At 45.8% G+C, this 22,403-nt stretch overlaps 2 protein-coding genes across 5 annotated transcripts in view; one reads left to right on the top strand and one right to left on the bottom strand.

Moving 5' to 3' along the window:
* The window catches only part of stag3 (STAG3 cohesin complex component), a 32,924-nt gene extending 22,244 nt beyond the window's left edge, over window positions 1-10,680 (top strand). For 2 of the 3 annotated variants that reach the window (XM_062979246.1, XM_062979244.1), the window contains 8 exons: window positions 3,046-3,147; window positions 3,233-3,378; window positions 5,174-5,302; window positions 5,403-5,542; window positions 5,638-5,818; window positions 5,931-6,044; window positions 9,508-9,604; window positions 10,419-10,680. In XM_062979246.1, coding sequence (XP_062835316.1) covers window positions 3,046-3,147; window positions 3,233-3,378; window positions 5,174-5,302; window positions 5,403-5,542; window positions 5,638-5,818; window positions 5,931-6,044; window positions 9,508-9,604; window positions 10,419-10,427 — 918 coding nt within the window. In that variant the 3' untranslated portion in view covers window positions 10,428-10,680. The remainder of the gene's footprint in view (window positions 1-3,045; window positions 3,148-3,232; window positions 3,379-5,173; window positions 5,303-5,402; window positions 5,543-5,637; window positions 5,819-5,930; window positions 6,045-9,507; window positions 9,605-10,418) is intronic. The other variant, XM_062979245.1, reaches the window with a different exon arrangement.
* Window positions 7,728-21,856, bottom strand: ap4m1 (adaptor related protein complex 4 subunit mu 1). 2 transcript variants are annotated; one of them, XM_008123364.3, is made up of 15 exons: window positions 21,712-21,856; window positions 20,046-20,131; window positions 19,856-19,968; window positions 17,395-17,491; window positions 17,161-17,271; window positions 14,734-14,814; window positions 14,548-14,610; window positions 14,369-14,435; window positions 14,020-14,073; window positions 13,832-13,938; window positions 13,648-13,742; window positions 11,434-11,478; window positions 11,281-11,331; window positions 11,041-11,158; window positions 7,728-10,938 (listed from the first exon to the last, which is right to left on the bottom strand). In XM_008123364.3, the coding sequence occupies exons 1-15, from the start codon at window positions 21,767-21,769 to the stop codon at window positions 10,735-10,737; spliced, it is 1,350 nt and encodes a 449-aa protein (XP_008121571.1). In that variant the 5' UTR covers window positions 21,770-21,856; the 3' UTR covers window positions 7,728-10,734. The 2 variants fall into 2 exon arrangements, with proteins under 2 accessions (XP_008121571.1, XP_062835317.1); XM_062979247.1 differs by having other exon boundaries at window positions 13,832-14,073.
* Window positions 21,857-22,403: the final 547 nt, after the last annotated feature.

Genomic DNA, 22,403 nt, shown 5'->3' with positions numbered 1-22,403 from the left:
ATTTAACATCACAGTGATCCAAATATACGCCCCAACCACAGCTGCTGAAGAAGCAGAATTAGATAAGTTCTACAAGGATCTGCAGCACTTAGTGGATAACACACCGAAAAGAGACATTATTCTCATTACAGGAGATTGAAATGCTAAGGTAGGCAGTCAAATGATAACCGGGATCACAGGCAAGCATGGTCTGGGACAACAAAATGAAGCAGGACGTAGGCTGATAGAATTTTGCCAGGAAAACTCAATGTGCATAACAAACACTCTCTTCCAACAACCTAGAAGACGGCTTTACACATGGACTTCACCAGATGGTCAACACTGAAATCAGATTGACTACATCCTTTGCAGCCAAAGGTGGTGGACATCCATCCAGTTGGCGAAAACAAGACCTGGAGCTGACTGTAGTTCAGACCACGAACTTCTTATTGCAAAATTTAGAATCAGACTAAAGAGAATGGGAAAAATACACCGACCAATTAGATATGTTCTTACAAATATTCCCAGTGAATATGCAGTGGAGGTGAATAGATTTCAGGGACTAGATTTAATAAATAGAGTCCCAGAAGAACTATGGACAGAAGTCCACAACATTGTTCAGGAGGCAGCAACAAAGTACGTCCCAAAGAAAAAGAAAAACAAGAAGGCAAGATGGTTGTCTGCTGAGACACTGGAAGTAGCCCAAGAAAGAAGGAAGGCGAAAGGAAACAGCGATAGGGGAAGATACGTCCAATTAAATGCACAATTCCAGAGGCTAGCCAGAATAAACAAGGAACTATTTTTGAACAAGCAATGTATGGAAGTGGAAGAAGACAATAGGATAGGAAGGACAGAAAATTAGAAACATCAGAGACAAATTTCAGGCAAAAATGGGCATGATCAAAAACAGATGGCTCCTTGCTCCCAAGGGAGCTTCTGTCCCTGGCAGGGAGCCACATCCCATTCTGGGAGCATGGACAGGACAAGGCCCAAATCTCCCAGGTCTGGAGCTGGGCCCAACCTGGGAAATAAAACTGGGTGCAAATAAACATCATCATCTGTGCCAGTGAAGTTCAAAGCTTCTTTCCAGGCTAAGAAAGATCTCCTTGACCCCAGAGTATGCTGTGCTTAAGGCTCTGGGGGTCAGCAGATGGAGGGGCTCTTGGCACCTTCCACTCTGCTGCAATGCAAGCCTGCTGGTTTTGGGGGTGTCTCCAGAGTTGCATCCTCTTTCCTGCCACTGGAGGGGATCTTCCTCTGGCCTCAGCGCCCTTCTAGCAAAGGTGGGCAAGGGGCCCTTGTGAGTTACAAACATAATAGGAGCCCTGGTGGCACAATTCTGACCGAAAGATCAGCAGTTCAGATCTGGGAAGTGGGGTGAGCTGCCATCTGTCAGCTCCAGCTTCTCGTGCAGGGACACGAGAGAAGCCTCCTACAGGATGGTAAAACATCAGAGCATCCCCTGGGCAACATCCTTGCAGACGGCCAGTTCTCTCACACCAGAAGCGACTTGCAGTTTCTCAAGTTGCTACTGACACGGGAAAATAACGATAATAAACTTTTATTTATACTGTGCCACCATCTCTAGCACTTTAGTTGACACTCTGGCACTTTAGTTATGAATTGATGTCTGCTAATTTTATCTACAGTTCTGTGTTTTTAAAATAGTGCTATGTTGATTTTATATTAAGTATTGATAGTGGTTGTTGTTATAATTTTATGTGATACTTTTTTATACTCCTGTACCATTTTATGTTATATGCTTGTATTTTATGTTTTATATTGTAAACCACCCCGAATCCCTTCGGGAGATGGTGGTGGGATATAAATAAAGATTATTATTATTATTATTATTATTATTATTATTATTATTATTATTATTGACACAATTACATAGTATGACACAGCAAACAAGATAGATATTATTATTATTATTATTGTATGACACAGCAAACAAAATAGATATGCTGGATTTCGTATCACAAAATCACAAGTCGGACACTTCCCAAGTGTATTTTCCGATGATGTGTGCAGATCCCAGTAGGGTGGCCTTTTGCAGTTGGCAGATCGTTGTTGTTGTTATTATTATTATTATTACAGTAGAGTCTCACTTATCCAACACTCGCTTATCCAACGTTCTGGATTATCCAACGCATTTTTGTAGTCAATCTTTTCAAAAAATAGTTATATTTTGGTGCTAGATTCGTAAATACAGTAATTACTATATAGCATTACTGCGTATTGAACTACTTTTTCTGTCAAATTTGTTGTATAACATGATGTTTTGGTGCTTAATTTGTAAAATCATAACCTAATTTGATGTTTAATAGGCTTTTCCTTAATGCCTCCTTATTATCCAACATGTTCGCTTATCCAACATTCTGCCAGCCCGTTTATGTTGGATAAGTGAGACTCTACTGTATTATTATTACCTCCCATAGGGACTGGGGGGACTTACAAATAGCACACATGGTGCCACACCACATATAAACACAGTATATTAACATTAAAAATACAATAATATATTTTAAACCAGGCATATAAAATTGACAAGAGTAAAATATAGCAATATTCATTGATTAAAAGTCCTTACAATAAGTTTAGCCTTCCCTAGCTAAAGAATAGTCTGGCTGCTATCTTAGGCATTATCAAAAAGCCTGTTGAAAGAACCAAGTTTTTAGTTCTTTTTTAAAGTGCTGTATTGTGGGGGCTAGCCTGGGTTCTTTGGGAAGGCGTTCCAGAGCCGGGGGCCACCACCAAGAAGGCCCTGTCCCTCGTCCCCACCATCCGCACCTGAAACTGCCCAGCCTCCTCCTGTGCCTCCAGGCTGCCTCTGCAGAGGCCCTGCTGCGCTCTGTCCAGAACAGGCTACACTGGGGAGAGTGACCATTTGGGAAGAGAGCTCCCTTGCCCCCTCCCTCCATTGCTGTGAGATCTCTGCCCTTTGCCCCCTCCACTGGGACCGTAAGCTTCAGAGCTCCATAAGGCTTGAGGCTGTGAAGGAAGAGGAGGACTTCCAGGTAGGCGCTGACCTCCGCCTGTCTCTCTGCTCTTTTGCCTGTCCAGTGCTATAATGATTATGGTGACATCATCAAGGAGACGCTGAACCGGGTTCGCCAGATTGACCGGACAGAGTGGGCCCAGACCCTGCTCCTCAGCCTGCAGCAGGTATTTGGGACGGAGTGGGCATGGGGTGGGGATGCCTTGCTGGCGTTCAATGAGAAACCCTCTTTCTCCTCTTCCTCCTCCTCAGCTGCTGGCCCAACTGCTCCTGGAACAGGGGCCCGGAGGCGTGGAGTCGGAGGCCTTCCAGGAGATCCGGGACCTGGCGCGGCGCTTCTCCCTGCTCTTTGGGCTGCACCAGCTCCAGAACCGTTCGGCCCTCGTGGCTCTGCACAAGTGAGGAAGCTGTTACGATTTGTATATGTTAAGCATATTCATGGACTCATAGAGTTGGAAGAGACCTTGTTGGCCATCCAGTCCAACCCCTTGCCAAGAAGCAGGAAAATCACGTGATTAATTGTGAATTCTAGATCCCCGGTGGCAAAGTGTGTTAAAGCACTGAGCTGCTGAACTTGCAGACCGAAAGATCCCAGGTTCAAACCCCGGGAGCGGCGGGAGCGGCCGCTGTTAGTCCAGCGTCTTCCAACCTAGCAGTTCGAAAACATGCCAATGTGAGTAGATCAATAGGTACCGCTCCGGCGGGAAGGTAACGGCGCTCCATGCAGTCATGCTGGCCACATGACCTTGGAGGTGTCTACGGACAACGCCGGCTCTTCGGCTTAGAAATGGAGATAAGCACCAACCTCCAGAGTCAGACATGACTGGACTTAACGTCAGGGGGAAACCTTTACCTTTTAATTGTGAAATCAGGATGACTGAGGACCTATTCGCACTAGAGCTTGGATCCACTTTAAATCCACTTTAGGGAGGAGGCTTTAAACAGCTCAGCCAGACAGGTCCTGGGCTCACCAAACTACAAACCCCAGAATTCTGCAGGAGGCAGGAACCAGATTGAAAGTGGATTCACACTTTTTAGAAACATGGAAGTTGGCCATAGCATATCTGAATAGAGAGTCAGTAATATAGAGGAGTTCCATTAGGAATTTAGGGTTACTATTAACAAGGATAGATAAATTGACTTAAAGGCTTCATAGTGCTTCAGGGTTGGAAGTCATGGTGAAGGGTGCACGGGTGTGGGGAAGGGGTTTTATTTTGTGTGGGTTAGGGGTTTTGGGTGCGCCTAGGGTCTGTTGTGTGTAACACATTTGTATGTTTTTGTTTGAATGTTAGGGTGAACTCTTATACTTAATTTCTTTTAAAAAATGAGTAGAAATCTAGATTGGATAACATGTAGTTATCTAGTGGATAACATGTAGAAAGAGCAATTATATATGTTTTGAATTACTGGTAATAATATGTACTTAATGTTAGAATTAACCAGTTGATTGACTAATGTAGATATGCATGTACATTTCAAAAGGATTGTTATTTGACTTTATCTGCTATAATTTGCTTTTGTGTTATGTAACATATCATTAATAAATTGTTTACCCACCCAAAAAAAGAAAAGAAAAAGAAAGTGGATTCATGCTCTAGTGTGATGAGGCACTTAGACAAGTTTCAGTGGCTGATATGACCATGAGACAATTCATAGTCTGATACAACTATTTAAAAAATCCCAAGCAACAGGGATAAAGTAATGCAATAGTTGATTGGTTAATCTTATATAATCTGGGATAGCAAGTATAATACTATGTGGATTGGTGGTGTTGCCGTTTTGTAGGAAAGCAAGGTACGTCAAAAAAATGGTGAGCGAAGAGGAGAGATTGCCTTTTATAGAAACTGTTTTATATTACTAAACTACAAGGGATAAAAAGCCTTCTTCTTCTTCTTGTATTTGTGTGTCTGCTGTTCAGTTCAGACAAACTCCAGAGTTGCTCAGATAACTAGAGTTCCTTATACACAGACGGAACGCTAGGATAAAAATACATAAGAGTTTGCTTTCCCTCATTCTTCTAGCTTAGTATATTCAGGAATTGAAGTTTTGTCTCTTGCAGTAAGTCTATACTTTTTTGTGGGGCAGAATCGGGGTGGGTGGGTGTGTGGGCAGCTGCTGAGGGTTGAGGAGACACCTTTCCTATTGCTCCTGTCATCCCCTCTCCATCTCCTCCTTTCCCTCCTTCCTTCCCAGGGCAGGGATCAAGTTTGCCTTCCAGGAGGCGGCCTCCCCAAACGCCCAGCTGGGCCTGGTCCACCTGCCCTTCCTGGAGCTGCTGAGCGAGTTCTCTCCCCGACTGATGCATCCCGACAAGGCCCTGCTGTGAGCGCCTTCAGAGGGGACCCTGCTGTGGGGGGCAATGGTCATCCTTTCCTTGTTTCCGCAGTTAATGTCTGGATGCCCCCCACCTGCCCCCTTGCAGCTTGTCCTACCTGAAGAGGTTCTGCCCGGCTGCTCAGAGCGAGGAGCCCCACTGGACCTCCTTCCTGGTGTATCAGCATTCCCTGAGCCCCCAGGAAGAGGAGCGGCCCAAGTCAGCCGCCAAGAGGAGCCGCCTGGACGGTGTGTGAAGCGATGTGTGCCCCCCATCCATGGGGTGGCCCTGTGGCTTGGAAGGGACCTGGTAGGCAACCATCTCCCTTGCATCTCTTTGCCAGGATCCTCCTCTTCTGAGCTGCGAGTCAGCGATGCCAGCCTCCCCTCCAGCAGAAGCAGCAGCCGCCTGCAGACCCCGCTGCTGACCTCCACGGCCCTCAGGGTCAAGGACCAGGCGAAGGGGGGCCTCCAGTTGAAGGGGCAGGTGGACTCTGGGGGCTCCGAGTCGGAGTTTGTGCTCAGGTGAATGAGGGGCGGTCTGGGAAGAGGGAGGGAGGGGAGCTTTCCTTTGTGCTTTCCTTTGAAAGCACAGACAGGGCCAGGCTGAGCACCTTGCTTGTGGTCTTTACTTTAGCAGCCACACTCCGCTGCCCACCCAGGGGGGCCCTCCTCGCAGACACCGGCCGCAGCCCCAGCTTCCCATGAAGGGGGACCACAGTGGGCTCCTCCTGGGCCGAAGACTGGATCGGTAAGGGTGACAGCATAACCCCTAGTCCCACTCGGGCGAGGGAGGGCGTTGCACTTCGCATGCAGGAGGCAACAGAGTTCACAGCGAGCAAAGATGGGAAGCCTTTTTTTAAAGCTTCAGAAAGAAGCAGGCAAAATTCAGGGGATGGGGCTGGGGAGAGTCTAGCAAGTCTCCCTGTGCCCCTGTGAAGCTGGGAGAGGCCCCAGAACAGGCACGGGCACACTTGGTAACTTGGAGGCCACATGTTGGGCTGGAATGGGGTCGGTGGGCCGGGAGGGAGCGGGGTTCTCCCCAAGCCCCCTCCCTGCCCTTTCCTCCCCTTCCTCTTCTCTTTTGGAGGCTGAAGCTGAAGGAAAGATGGGGAACGTTTGGATCCCAAAAGGGTCAGCCTTGGTCAGGATGAGATGGTGGACAGGAGAGAAAAAGTGTATCCATTAGACCCCATATTGCCTACTCCTGACCCCCTCGACGGATTGTCGACGTGGTGAGGGGGCTTGCGTGTTCCAATGAACCTATGGGCACAACCACTGGAGTGATGCACTCCCAGGAGTGGCTGCAGGGGAGGATCCAGACCAGGCACAATCTGAAGACTCAAAGACCTCAACGGCGGAGCAGGCGGAGGATAACATGGTACATGTTACAACGGCTGTGAAGGCGGAATAAGGCTGCAACAGACTGAGAAGCCACTTTCGTTGTGTTAACCACACCACTGCTGGGACCTCACTCTGTGAAGACTGTGTGTTGACCGGCCGTGCACCGACCTCCACATATTAAAAAAAGTCACGCACAGGCGTCTTCCAAGAAATGGAGGACCATCATCCTCGAACTACGAGGGATCGCCTAAGTAAGTAAGTAGCCTACTGACGTATCATTCATTCCCCTCATTCATACATTCATTCAGAGGGCCACTTCACTTAGCAACAGCCAACCCTTCACCTAACAACCAATCTGTTTTGTTCCTTTTATTTCCCTCTGCGCTGGGTAATAATAATAATAGTTTATTTTTAACCCTCCCTCTCTCCCCGAAGGGACTCCGTGCGGCTTCCAACCATAAAACATAAAATTAGCAAACATTCAATGCCATCAAAAACATTAATGCATTTATACATATGATTAAAACAAGATAAAAGACATTGGCTAAAATAATGTGAGGCCAGGCTTAGCACAGCAGGCTAAACAGCTGTGCTGCAGAAAAATCTTGCCGATCGAAAGTTTGAGAGCTGGAGCCCAGGTCAGGGGTGAACACCCGCCATTAGCCCCAGCTCACCTGCCCACCAAGTGGGTCAAAAGCAGAAATGCGGGTAGATAAATAGGTACTGCTTTTAGCAGGGAGGTAATAAAAGGTGCCCTTAAGGACATCAATTGGAGGAAAGCTCCTCAGCATGGAAGGTGGAGCAACAGCACCCCCTGTGGCCAGGGTTGGGCACAGCCTCCAAGATGCCGGAAATAAGATGGGAAAAACTTTACCTCTGTCTGTGTTGTCTGTCCTTGTTAATAGTATACTCAGCATCAAATGTTTGCTGTATATGTGTTCTTTAAGCCGCTCTGAGTCCCCTTTGGGGTGAGAAGGGTGGGTATAAATACTGTAAATAAATATAACCCTAGAATCCTAGAGATGTAAGAGACCTCCAGGGGCCGCCCGGTCCAACCCCCTGCCATGCAAGAAGGCACAATTAATAATAATTAATCAGCATCATTATCTTTATTTCTATTCCGCCCCTTCTCCAAGAGGACTTGGGGCGGCTTACAACAAATAAATATAAAACCAAGCAATAAAAAAACATGACAAAATAAAAAAACACTGCAACTAATAAAAATAATAAAATACACATTAAATTTGGCAGGTTTTAAAAACACATTGTGCACCAGGGCAAAACTAGTTCCTCCCCAGTGTCTCTAGAGCAGCAGAAAGTCAGTTTTCCCCCTTCTTCCTGCTCCTCAGTGGGATGTCCTTTGAAATCTGGAAACATGGTTCTCATGTTACTTCTACCTTCTCTTCTCCCAGCTAAACATCCCCCAGGAGGAAGGAAAAATAGAAGGAAAGAAGAAAGGGTGGGAAGGAATACAATATAATACAATATAATACTATTAATACAATATAATAATATTAATTATAAATTATATATTACATGTAATATTATTAATAATATTACAATATATAGATATAGTACAATATGGTAATTTATTGCCAGTATTGTGCTATGCTAATAATATGATATTGTATGTAAATTTAATTTGTAAGCCGCTCTGAGTCCCCTTCAGGGTGAGAAGGGCGGGATATAAATGTATTAAATAAATAAAGGAAGGAAGGAAGGGTGGTGAGAGAGAGAGAAGAGGGCCTGAGAAAATAGCCCAAGGGGCCACATCGGGGCCACGGGCCTAGGTTGCCCATACCAGCCCCAGAGAGATAAAAGGAAGGAGGTATCCCACAAAGAAGGACTCATCTCAACCAGGAGATGCAGCAGCAGCCATTTCCCGGCCCAGAGGCAGCACAAGGACAAGAAACTGCCTGGCACTTGGTGGTTGATGTTAGGAAGCGCAAAGGGGCCTCTTGATGCCGCTCAAGGTGGCACCTTGCTGTCTTCAGTGAACTCATCCCAAAGTTGACAGTCTGTGGCTGGAGGGGGAGGAGAGGCGGCCAAATGAGTAGAGCTTGCCTTTGAGTGGCCAAAGGCCACTGACCGCCTTCAGTCCATGGCTGGAGCGGGAGAAGACAACCTGCTAAGTCACTGATGGCCAACCTATGACACGCGTGTCAGCACTGACACACCTAGCCATTTTTGCTGCCACATGCAGATTGATTGGATGGCTATGTCTTTTGTGGCCAAATTTGATGCGATTTGGTCCAGTGGTTTTGTTGTTTAGTCCATGGGAATTATGCACATTACATTTTATCATATTATTACTATTATATTATTATTCGTGACTACATTGAAACTAGAATAGAGAGAAATCAGCGTGGAAACTGCAAGAGGTACCATAGATTGTTGTACATGGAAATAATTGTAGTAAATAGTTTTTGATTTATTAAATACAGTTATATATTACAATTATATATTTTGTTATTTAAACTACATATTGCAAAATTAGGGGTTTTTTTTCTCGAAGTGACACACCACCCAAGTCATGCTAGGTTTTTTGGTGAATTTGGACACACCAAGCGCAAAAGCTTGCCCATCATTGTGCTAGGTCTCTGCCAGGGCGTTTGGTGTTGCTGTTATTTTAAGTGTATTGTGTTTTAATGTTTTTACGACACTGTTACTACTTAATTGTTCCTTAACTTTTGTATTGCGCATTTCAAACTTGACTAAGTGTGGGATTGTTAGCCGCCTTGAGTCTCCACAGGAGGAAGGCGAGATGTAAATAACGTTAATAATAACTACTGGGAAGGAAACCCTTTCACGTCTCTCTGTGGGGAGATGGAGGCAGAGACAACCCCCCCATCCCCATTTATGCCCCACAGGCAGCAGCTGATGGAGGCTGAGGAGGTCATGATCGAGAGCCTAGAGAGCAGCCAGGACGAGGAGGAGGAAAACGATGACGACTTTGCCTCCGGGCTGGTAGGAGGGGCTCAAGAGTGTGTGTATGGTGGCGGGGGGGGGGGGGGGCATATGGACCCAGGAGGCCCATTTCCTGCATCCTTTCTGTTAGGACTTCCTCCCCAGGAGGAGTTCTGGCAGCATTGGGGAGCTCTTGTTTTTGGGTGGCGGAGGGCATGCTTTTCGCCTGCCTTCCCCCCTCCCTTGGGGTTCCTTGCCTGATCAGACTAGCCCCTCCCCTCAAAAAAAGAGAGGGCCCTGAGGGTGTGGCCGTGGCACCTGTGGCAGGGATGATAGGCTGACACCCCCTCCTCCCAAAGAAAAGCCATGCAAAGAAAGGGAAGGAAGCTGGCTGTACACAGGAAGCCTGTATTGGGGTGAGCTACCATGTTTCCCCGAAAATAAGACAAAGATGTGCTAGGTCTTATTTTCAGGGGATGTCTTATTTTTCTATGAAGAATTCACATTTATTGTAGAACAAAAAATGAACATTTATTATATACTGTACAGTAGTTGTCATCACAAACCAGCATAACCAGACAAACTGTGAATCCTATCAATAATTTCCTGTTACTACCATTATTTCCATGTACAACTGTTATGTACATTTACCAGTCCTGCATGCTCTGGTGTTCTGTTTGGCAGGCGCTGGGCATTCAAACAAAAACTTTGCTAGGTCTTACTTTCGGGGGAGGCCTTATATTTAGAAATTCAGCAAAACTTCTAGGTCTTATTTTTCGGGAATGTCTTATTTTCGGGGAAATGGTAAATGCAGACCTTTTGCTCAGTCTGGGAAGGGGCCTTGCCTCCATTAAAGTCTCTCTCTTCTTTGCAGAACGACTGAGGCTGAGCCTCCCACCTCCCTCTTCCCTTCCCACCGGTCAGTGCCTTGTGCCTCAGGGCCAGTTTTGGAGCTGAAGTTAAGCCGATTGCTTTTTCTCCCAGGCCCCTTCCCTCAGAAGGAAGGTTGGAGGGGGCCGCCGTGGGACTGTTTCCGTTGCACTGTTTCTGTTGCACTGTTTGCAGAGTTCTAGGCTGTTTGCCTGTCTCTGCTTGTTGACTCTCGGTTCAAGGATAAAGTTTTTTTGTGCAAAGCACCTGCGGGCTGTCCTTGTCTATCCTGGAGGGAGAGAGATGGTCACTGTCCGCTGCTATGACCCCGCATTGAGGCGGATGGCGTAGGCATCACTGTGCGTCACGTAGCGCACCCAGCGGTGGGGGAGACTGGTCTGGGGCCCCACAAAGCGCAGGAAGCGGATCTGCAGACCCGAACAGGCAAAGGCCGGCACCTCGAAGGACAGGTTGGCTGGGCCCAGCTCCCGCAGACCTCCACGGCCCAGGCCAGGCACCTCCAGCTGCGGAATAGAGGCAAGAAGGCAGTGAGAGGAAGCAAGAGGCACCTCCAAGTGTAAGTATGCGCCTCTGACCTCAACCAGCCTCCCTTGCCCCACACTCACCTTAAAGAGGGCAGAGAGCTGGGAGCCACCCTGGATGCGGGGCACTACCCATTCGACGGACTTGGTGCTGGTCTGCAGGGTGGCCGTCTGCTCAGGGCTGCTCAGTTCTTGGGAGAGGCTGGGCGAGAGGGAAGCACAGCAGTCATGGGCAGGCTAGTGATTATCCCCCTGTCCCAATTGACCCTTGTCTTGAAAGGGGGAGAGTGGGCACTCCCCGGAGGGGGAGAAGGCCAATCTTACCTCAGCACCGCTTTGGGGACCGGGAGGTGGACACGGACATTGACAGCATGGCTGAGAGAGAGAGATAGAAGGGAGATGAGGAGCTGTCTGTATTTTGGGGTGCTGACGTTGACCTCCCCACACACATATCTGCCCTCACTTACGGTGGCTTACCTCTTGGGTGGGAGGTCGCAGCGGAGCTTGAGGTAGACTTGCACCCTGGAGAAGGAGAAAAACACAGGCAAAAGTGAGGGCACACCTGGCCTTGTCCACCTGCTCTGCAGCAATGGCAGCCAGAGTTCATCTTGCCCTTAGCCCCAACCAGGAATAATAATAATAATAACTTTTTATACCCCACCCCATCTCCCTGAAGGGAATCGGGGCGGCTTACATGGGGCCTTGCCCGATACAACAATATAATAACAACAAAATGATAAAACAAATATCCCAACAATAAAAACATCAGCATCAATAAAACAGTCATTAAAATCAACATACAGCATAAAATGTTAAAAACAGGAGACTAATACACAGATCTAGGCCAAAGTGCAGAATATTCCAAAATGGGGAGAGGTAGTTTCACAGCTAAAATGGACAATAAAGTGCAATGTAATAATGGCAAAGCATCAATCCAAAAGTACAGTAGAGTCTCACTTATCCAACACTCGCTTATCCAACGTTCTGGATTATCCAACGCATTTTTGTAGTCAATGTTTTCAATATATCGTGATATTTTGGTCCTAAATTCATAAATACAGTAATTACTACATAGCATTACTGCGTATTGAACTACTTTTTCTGCCAAATCTGTTGTCTAACATGATGTTTTGGTGCTTCATTTGTAAAATCATAACCTAATTTGATGTTTAATAGGCTTTTCCTTAATCCCTCCTTATTATCCAACATATTCGCTTATCCAACATTCTGCCGGCCCGTTTATGTTGGATAAGTGAGACTCTACTGTAGTAGTAAAACAGTTTATTGAAGAAAGTACATATAAAAAGGGGGAAAAACACCAAAAGGAATAAGGAAGGCAAAATCCAACAGGTAATCAGAAAAGGTTGTCAGTATGTAAAACCCCAAGCAAGCTGGTGAGGAGTTCAAACAGTTCAAAAGCAATAATCCAAATAGTACAGGAAAACAAGAATCAAAACATAAACATGGATCCAGAAAAACCAAGGCTATATGAACTCCTTAAAATATGAATCAAAACTCCCAGGAAGTAACACATGAACTGGACATTCTTACTATTCAGCAGCATTGCCTGATCTAAAATCTCAACAAGACGCTCTCTGATTTAGGGGCTGCAGAACACGAAAGTATTTCTCTGACCTTGAGGTTCCTTCTTCGCGTCTTTCTCATGGATTCTTTTACATTTCCTGCACCTGAGGTCCCCCCCCCCCTTTGGATGCAGCCTGGTCTTGTCTAACCCAACCGTTCCCTCCGACAAGCTATCTTGGTCTGTCAGGTCTTTATCATGGGTTGCTAAGCTCCTTGTGGGTGAAAGGTCCTCTCCCTGTCTGTGGGACTCCAAAACAGTTCCACTTTCAAATTCCATATCACAAATAGCATCTTGCTGTGAAATCCCCTCTTTTTCCTCATCAAAGAACCATCTATCACTCCCCTCGGTTCTGAAACCCTAATCCGCTCATCTTCATCTGGTTGAACCACAACACAAGGGCCCCCACAATGCATACCCAGATCACAAAAAACTCAAGAGCCGAAGAGGCAATTTGCATCCTGTTGGGAATCACCCTGGACTACTCAAGTCTAAATGTAGTCAGATAGATGATAGAGTTAAATTGAGGGAATCCTTTCCCTGTTTCCAAAGCATGCCTAGACAGGCTTTACTGTGTTTCCCGTCACATCCCTTACTTTGAAGTTAGCAGAAATGTGAATCTTTAGGGACACTAACTTCCCATTGGTCAGAATGTCTTTTATGGCCCCAATAAACTGGATCATGAGGTTGGAACCATTTTGGTTCTCTCTTCTCCTTTTGTTCTTCAAGCTAACAAACAGCGTCTTGCTGTCTCTCCTGGCAAGATGTAACTATTTAGATGTTTGTTATTTTTCCTTTCTTATTTTTTCCTTAGAAGCCAATCTAGAGTAGACTAGACAGCTCCCAAGCCTTTCTATCTACAGTGGAGTTCTTTTTACTTGAATAAATACATTTTTGAACTTTTACTGAGACTCTGCACTCCATTGCAATCCTAAATGGTCAAAGGCTTCTCTTTGCTCACCCCGTGTAAGTAATTGTTGCATTTGAAAGCTTTTCCTACTCTGCTGCCTTTTGGTGGAATGTCCCCCAGAGAGGGTTAAATTGAGTCTAACTGCTCAGAGATTACCACAACACATACAGCCCCCCTCCCAAGGCAATGGCCCACTCACCGGCCACTAGGAAGGTCATGGTGGACAGTGGGGAAGAGGTGGAAGGGCAGGGCGGTGGGGCAGTGGTCAGCCAGCTGGTACTGCATCAGGGTCAGCTGCTCAGAAAGAGGGGTAGGGGATTAGGAGTCTCAGACCCCTACCCTTCAGCCTCTTGTGGCCCCTCTTCCTCCCCACCTGCCCTTACCTCCCCTTGGCTGGGGGTCACCCTCAGGACGCGGCTGCGCTCAAACTCATCCAGCCTCACCGAGCTGTGGAAGGAGCACTCGTCCACGCGGACCGCTGTGCCGTAGCCTGGGAAGGAGAGAAGGGGGGCAGCTTCAAGGGGGAGAGCCCAAGGAGAGGGGGAGGTGAAGGGGAGGGGCTGGCACTCACCCCGGAGCTCCATCTTGCCCACGCAGAACTCCTCCGAGAGGCCCACCCGCATCTCTGCAAGGGAAGCCACAGACCTTATCAGAGAAGGGGCTTTTGGGTCAGTCAGTCAATGCAGGATCTCCAGCAAAAGCCTCCTGCCTCATTTCGAAACTGCCAACCATAGGATAAAGTAGGACCAGCTCCCTTTCATGGGCATGTGGTGGGGAGGGGCAGAATTCCTGAAAGAAGAGCAAGCCTTATCTGTAGAAGAGGAGCAGGAGAAGTGGAAGCAGACTCTTGATTCCGAGCCTGGGAATAAGGGACCAGGCCTGCTTCCTGAAATTGGTCCATACTTGCACGATTCACTCACCAGAGCAGTTTGGGAAGAAACTCTTGAGCCGGATCTCCCCTTGGATGTCGACTTTCATGGGGCTGCCCTGTGGAGGGAGGGGAAATTCAGAAGGTCCAGTTCCTCCTTGTGGAGGACCAAACCACTTCAGTGGAGGCTAGGAAGAGTGGCTCCTTCTCAAATGAACTGCCCTGACTCACATTGGCTGCAATGATCACTGTGAGGCGTTCCACCAGGTCCAGGAAGACCTCCGGCCGGGAGCCCTGGGAAAGAGAACGACGCCAGTTGGACCAGTGGTTCTGGATGAACAAAGCCCCCTTCGTCAAAGATGTGCAGATTGGGGGATATAGGGGGTGTATCTTATACCTGAAGGCTGGGTTTCTCACCTGTTCCCCGCGTAGGGAGAGAGCTGGCCGGGCAGCAGCAGAGCTGGGGGCCACCTTGCTCTGCTGAGTGTCTGCTCCAAACTGCAAGCAAGAAAGGACTGGTTAGAAATATTGCCCAAGCTGCAAGGGATGCAAAATCATGTGAACCAGTACTTTGCTATAGTGTCCCCAGTGAATGGATCTGGAAGTGCCAGAAAAAGGGAATCATTCTGTGGGCCATTTCGCCAGAGACCAGGAGCCTGCAGCTTTCACCTGGAGCCTCAAGAAGCCATCCCTGTGGCATCTTTTGCAAGAGGTCAGGTGCACATTTAGCAGGGCATTGTTTAAAGTCTCACCATTTAAAGTTGAGTCATGTTCAGCTTATAGCAGGGGTCCCCAAACTTTTAAAACGGGGCCAGTTCACAATCCTTTGGACTGTTGGAGGGCCGGACTATAGTTGGCCACCAAGCAATAATGATGATGATGATGATGATGATGATGGCAGCCCAGGAGCAAGCCATCAGAATAAATGCAATTAAGGCCAAGATCGAAAAATCAGCTGATGACCCAAAATGCAGACTCCGCAAGGAAGCTGACAAAACCATTGATCACATCCTCAGCTGCTGTAAGAAAATCGCACAGACTGACTACAAACAGAGGCAACTATGTGGCCCAAATGGCTTCGATGGGCCGCATGTGGGCCCCGGGCCTTAGTTTGGGGACCCCTGGCATATAGTATACTAAAATTTCTAGATCTCTTTCACATGGATTGTTTTCAAGCCACGTATCACCCCATTGTATATCCATTGTGCATCCTACTGTGAAGTAAACTTGAGTGACACTTCCCAAAATTTTGTTAAGTTGCATCTCCTTGCTGTGAAAAATGGGATCCAGTTTGTTTAAATGTCCCAAGACTAGCTGCTCCCTTACAAATAATACATTTGACACAGTGAGACTTTCTGGACATAACATCCCTTGGACTTGAAATGGAAGAAACTTTGGAGCCAACTTAACAGAAAGGCTTTGAGGCAGTTACTTCTCTAGGAGCAGATACACAGGTGAAAATTAGAGGGTTGCTTTTGAAAAAAGGCAAGCACAAAACGTCATAAGACTATTTTCAGTTATTTTTAGTGGTGGCAGCAGCAGGAGACCTCTTCAGAAAAATGAGTTGAAATGAGTCCTGCTCTGTTGCTTCATTGTGCTGCTGCACTATTTACCCATATTGACTCATGTCTAATGTGACATTGATTCTAATACACACCTCAATTTGCAAAACCCTGAAACGAAAAAAATATTTGCTGGAAAATGTCATACACAGTGGCGAAAAGTGCACTCTTTGTCACTTGGCCCAAAAAGGTGCGCATTGCAGCTGGTGCATGAGTATAATTCCTTCTTTAAAAAACAAAGTGTTAGGACGCAAAAACTTTCAGCAATGGAAAATAAACCCTTGAGAGTGCATCTATGCTGTGGAATGGATCCCAACTCCCTTGGTTCAATGCTATGGGGAAATGGGGGCTGTGGAGTGGGGTCATGGGGGCTGCCAAAGGACACTGATACCTCAACAAACTACAAATCCCAGCATTGCATAACATTGAGCCGTTGCCATTAAATTTAGAGATGATGTCCCTGAAAGAGGAGGTGCAGGTGCTTTGGCTCAGCACTAAGATGACCATATGTCACAAATTAATGCGCATCCTAATTTTGGAAGGTGAGCATTAGATTTGAGTCAATACAGGTAGTTTTCCCTCTTTTGCAGGGCTCTTGTCACCTGATGCCTTAGGGAACTTGGAGGACTGTTTGCCTGCACAGGCAGTTTTAATGGTGAATTTTAAACTCCACTGTATGCCTTGTTATTGTTTTGTGTATTTTGATACGTATTTTTTAATATACAGTAGTCTCTCACTTATCCAAGCCTCGCTTATCCAAGCCTCTGGATAATTCAAGCCATTTTTGTAGTCAATGTTTCCAATATATCGTGATATTTTGGTGCTAAATTCGTAAATACAGTAATTACAACAGAACATTACTGCGTATTGAACTACTTTTTCTGTCAAATTTGTTGTCTAACATGATGTTTTGGTGCTTAATTTGTCAAATCATAACCTAATTTGATGTTTAATAGGCGTTTCCTTGATCAGTCCTTATAATCCAAGATATTCGCTTATCCAAGCTTCTGCCGGCCCGTTTAACTTGGATAAGTGAGACTCTACTGTATGTATTTTACGAAGTGTTTCACAATGACTATGTGTTTATGTTTAAGTTATGCGGTAACCCACATCAGGCCATGAGGAGAGGTGGGCAAGAAATCAAATTTAATTATCTCTTTTCAATTTGCTGAAGGTTCCCTCGAGTCCTGCGGTGGGAGAACAAGCCAAGGAAGGCTGTGATAAGACTCCCTTCATGGGGGCCTCCCCTTTTCCCTGCTACAAGGAGGCACTCTGGGCTCACCAGCCCCACGGAGCTGAGGTCCAGGAGGCTGAAGCGCGGGCCCAGGACCGGCTCCACTTGCAGGAAGTTCCGCAGCACCTCGGGGGCCGTGCTCTGGACGTAGCCGTAGTCCTGGAAGGAAGGGAAGGAGCCAGTGAAAGGGTGGGGGTCCCCTGGGGGCGGGGTGTTCACCTGCCACTCCAGTGAGGCCCCACCCCTTTTACCTAGGTCCCACCCCTTTTCACCATGACGCACCAGCAACTCATCCAGGAGTTCGTAGAGGAGGGCGAAGTTGAGGGCCACGCTCCTTTCGTCCAGGGCTCCACAGGAATCCCTCAGCAGTGCCGCCAGTCTGAAAATGAGAAGGAAGGAGGCCGGATTAGGGACAATGGGCAGGGACCCCTTGGGCAGTGGGCAGGGCCTCACTCAGGAGGCACAGCTTAGCCATTGATCTAATAGCCCAGAAAAGTGGTGGGACCTCCTTCTCTGGACATCTGAAAGACCCTGGACCTTTTCACCCTATTAACCTGGAAATCTTGAGATGAGCAGGGACTGGATGGCCCATGAGTCCCTTCCACCTTTAGGATTTTAGGCAGGAGTGGGCAAACTTGGGCCCCGTTGCACTGTAGCCCTGGTACACCTTTTCACCCAACAGCACACAATGTTCAGATAATTCAATAAGTATATGTTTATTAATGAATAGTTATAAAAGGGAAAAAGCGAGTCTTAGCAAAAGTAATTTCCAATGAGTTCAAGAGTCCATAGGTTTTTGAGCCAAGGCATCACAAAGCAATCTACAGAGACTTGAGTTAACACCAAGCAAAATACTCCTTAAGAAGAGTATTGTCCAAAAGTTATGTCAGATATAAAAACAGGAACAAAAGAAAGGCAAAACCTCAGAGAACATGGAAGTCATAAACAAGAATCAAACCAAGAACCTTGAAATCCGTGACTCAGAAACTTAGGACTAGAAACGGAGCTGGTCCCCCTTTTTTCAATGTTCCCACTAAAGGTTTGAGAGCCCAGAAACCACTTAAAAGGCTTCAATCCCTCCCATGACATCACTTTGCGCACACCTGCTTTTTCCCTCTGTATCTCTTGAGAAAAACTATAATTTCAACTTCAAGGTAACGATCTGGAAAAACCTCCATCTCCCACTTCCTCCGAAGGCCACTCTGATCATAGGAACTGATCCCACCGGTAGGCTGTTAGGAAGTGTGGGAGTTGGAGTCCAAAACACCTGGAGGGAGAGCCAAAGTTGGCCCATGCCTGCTTTATGTATTGTCTAGGGCAGGGGTCCCCAAACTTTTTAAGCAGAGGGCCGGTCCACAATCTTTCAGAGTATTGAGGGGCCGAATTATCATTTGGAAAAAAAAAATACAAACAAATTCCTATGCATACTGCACATGTCTTATTTGTAGTGCAACAACAACAACGACGAAAGAACAATACAGTATTTAAAAATGAAAACAATTTTAACCAACATAAACCTATTAGGATTTCAATGGAAAGTGTGGGCCTGCTACTGGCCAATGAGATAGTCAAGTTAATTAGGATTGTTGTTGTTGTTGTGTGCCTTCAAGTCATGTCAGACTTTGGCCGAGCCTAAGTCTAAAATTATTTATTTACTGCATTTATTTACTACATTTATATCCCACCCTTCTCACCCCGAAGGGGACTCAGAGCAGCTGTATGTACATACAATATATTATATTATTAGCATAACACAATATTAGCATTATATATTACTATATTGAACGATACCACTATACTATTATATAATATGTAATATACAACATATAATTAATATTATTATATGGTATTACTATTAGTATTATATTGTATAACATAATATTATCAATATTATATGTACATACAATATATTATTAGCATAACACAATATTAGCACTATATATTACTAAATTGAACTATACCACTATCTATATATATAAAAGACTGATGGCATCAGGGCAGCGGACAAAACTACAGGCCCCCCCAACCTCGAAATTTGACAACACAACCCATCATCCACAGCTCTAGGTTGATACAACAAAAAGAAAAGAAAAATAAAGTCCTAATTAGAGGGAGAGGAATAATTGTTTTTATCCAATTGCTGCCAGTTAGAAGGCTAAGCTCTGCCCACTTGGTCTCCTAGCAACCCACTCAGCCCAGGGGACAGGCAGAGTTAGGCCTCACTTAGGCCTCTTCCACACTGCCTATAAAATACAGATTATCTGATTTGAACTGGATTATATGGCAGTGTAGACTCAAAGCCCTTCCACACTGCTATATTACCCATTTATAATGGACTTAATGTCAGGGGAAAACCTTTACCCTTTACCTTAACTACCACCAATTCCTCAATACTTTATTTCCCATACCACCAGACTTCGCCACAGCAATGCGTGGCCGGGCACAGCTAGTACTATTATATAATATGTAATATATAACATATAATTAATATTATTATATGGTATTACTATTAGTATTATATTGTATAACAAGATTATTATCAATATTATATGTATATACAATATATTATATTAAAACTGATATAAAAATATTATATTATAAAACTGAGGGTGGGGGCCAGGTAAATGACCTTGGAGGGCCGCATCTGGCCCCCGGGCCTCAGTTTGGGGACCCCTGGTCTAGGGGGTGTGGCCTATCTGGGTGGTGGGTGTGGCCTCACTCCTAGCTCCGCCCCCTGACTGACCTGTTGAGGAACTCCAGTGCTGCGAAAGGTGAGGCCCCGGAAGGGATGGTGGCCACGAAGTAGAGCCCCCCGTGACGCACATGCGCAAAGTGGAGCCCCGGGGGGCGCGCCTCCTGCAGAAGACGGGTGTGACATCAGAAAAGTGTGACGTCAGACCCCACACGATCCTTTATCTTGACCCCCTTATTACCATGAAGACTGGGGCCTGGTCTGCAGGCAGCGCCGTCACCTTCCGATAAAAGTCCTCCACGAGGCCTCGGTCGCCTTCCCCGCGGACTGGTCACAGAGGGTCAAGGAGGGCAAGAGGGTCAAGTCTGTCCCCCTTTGTCCCTCCCTTAATCAATCAATCAATCAAACTTTATTTATATCCCGTCCCATCTCCCCTTGGGGACTCGGGACGGCTTACAACATAGATAGCAACAATTCGATGCCACACAAACACGTAATAAAATACATAGTAAAGTAAAACGGAGCCCCCGGTGGCGTAGTGGGTTAAAGCCTTGTGACTTGACCTGAAGGCTGCCAGGTTCGAATTCCACCCGGGGAGAGCGCGGATGAGCTCCCTCTCTCAGCTCCAGCTCCATGCAGGGACATGAGAGAAGCCTCCCACAAGGATGGTAAACATCAAAACATCCAGGCGTCCCCTGGGCAACGTCCTTGCAGACAGCCAATTCTCTCACACCAGAAGTGACTTGCAGTTTCTCACAAAAAAAGTAAAGTAAAACTACAAATAATATAAACGATCACAATTAAACATCATAACAACCTCTGAGGATGCCTGCCATAGATGTGGGTGGAATGTCAGGAGAGAATACTTCTGGAACATGGCCAGACAGCACGGAAAACATACAACAACCCCACTATATATATATATATATATATATATGTATATAAACCCATTATTTATTGGAAACATTTATATCCCGCCTTTCTCACCTCGAAGGGGACTCAGGGCGGCTTACAGATTAAATTTACATACAATAGATATTAACATAGCACAATATAAGCATTATATATTACTATATTGTACTATATTGTACTATAACACTATATTGCAATATCACTAGTAATATTACATGTAATATAAATATACAATAGTGTATTGCTGTTATATTGTATTACATTATAATATCAATATTATATGTATGTATATACAATATATTATATTATTAGTATATCATAATATGTATATTATATTTTATGATATTGTTATGACTCAGGAGACATGGAATGATGTCATCCCGGCCCCCTTCTTTACTCTGACCCATATATTTATATATACAATAGAGTCTCACTTATCCAAGCTTCACTTATCCAGTGTTCTGTATTATCCAACACAGTCTGCCTTTTAGTAGTTAATGTTTTTGTAGTCAATGTTGCAATGTTTTGGTGCTAAATTTGTAAATACAGTAATTACTACATAACATTACTGTGTATTGAACTGCTTTTTCTGTCAATTTGTAGTAAAACATGTTTCGGTGCTTAATTTGTAAAATCATAATGATTTTTTTTCTTTAATAGGCTTTTTTCTTAATCCCTCCTTATTATCCAAGATTTTCACTTATCCAATGTTCTGCCGGCCTGTTTATGTTGGATAAGTGAGACTCTACTGTATTTCAATTTAGATATGTGTATATATATAAATTTATGAGTATTTGTATTGCTTATTCGTTCATTCGCTTCTGACTTTTCGTGACTTCATGGGCCAGTCCATAGCAGTATACACACACACAGAGATGCTCATATATGTGTATGTACATACATGTATACACATACAGATATACAAACACAGAAGAGACAACACATAAGCACACCTGCACTTCCCTCCCTCTCCCTTTAACCATAAGGAAGGATACAGTCTTTATAGAGGAGCCGGTCGCCTTGCGAGGAGAGCACGAACACCTCCGAGATCATGGTTCGGTCTCAGGGAAAAACTCTGCACATGCCCCGGAGCACTGTTTTCGCCTTCAATCCCGGAAGACGAAGTAACAGGGAGGGGGCGTGGCCTGTATGAGTTCCCACACTTCCGCATCATGGCGAGCAGGGATTGGTTGTGAAAGCGTTGCGTCACGTGGAGGCGTGGCCTTTATTAAGGAGAATCCCCTCCCTTCCGCGTAAAGACAAGTAGGGATTGGCTGCGAGGTGTTGCGTCACGTAGAGGCGTGGCCTGTATTAAAATGAGTCCCTGCCCTTTTGCGTAAAGGCGAGCAAGGATTGGCTGCGAGGTGTTGCGTCACGTAGAGGCGTGGCCTGTGTATGAAATAGTTCCTGCCTTTCACTTAAAGGAGAGCAGGGATTGGCTGCGAGGTGTTGCGTCACGTAGAGGCGTGGCCTGTGTATGAAATAGTTCCTGCCTTTCACTTAAAGGAGAGCAGGGATTGGTTGCGGGGTGTTGCGTTATGTAGAGGCGTGGCCTGTGCATGGGATAGTTTCTGCCTTTCACATAAAGGCGAGCAGGGATTGGCTGCGAGGTGTTGCGTCACGTAGAGGCGTGGCCTGTGTATGAAATAGTTCCTGCCTTTCACGTAAAGGCGAGCAGGGATTGGTT

The sequence above is a fragment of the Anolis carolinensis genome, chromosome 4 (genome assembly GCF_035594765.1).
Source record: "Anolis carolinensis isolate JA03-04 chromosome 4, rAnoCar3.1.pri, whole genome shotgun sequence".
In the NCBI taxonomy this organism is placed as follows: Eukaryota; Metazoa; Chordata; class Lepidosauria; order Squamata; family Dactyloidae; genus Anolis; species Anolis carolinensis.
The sequence above is the reverse complement of the archived record's forward strand: the minus strand, read 5'-3'. Positions and strand labels throughout refer to the sequence as shown.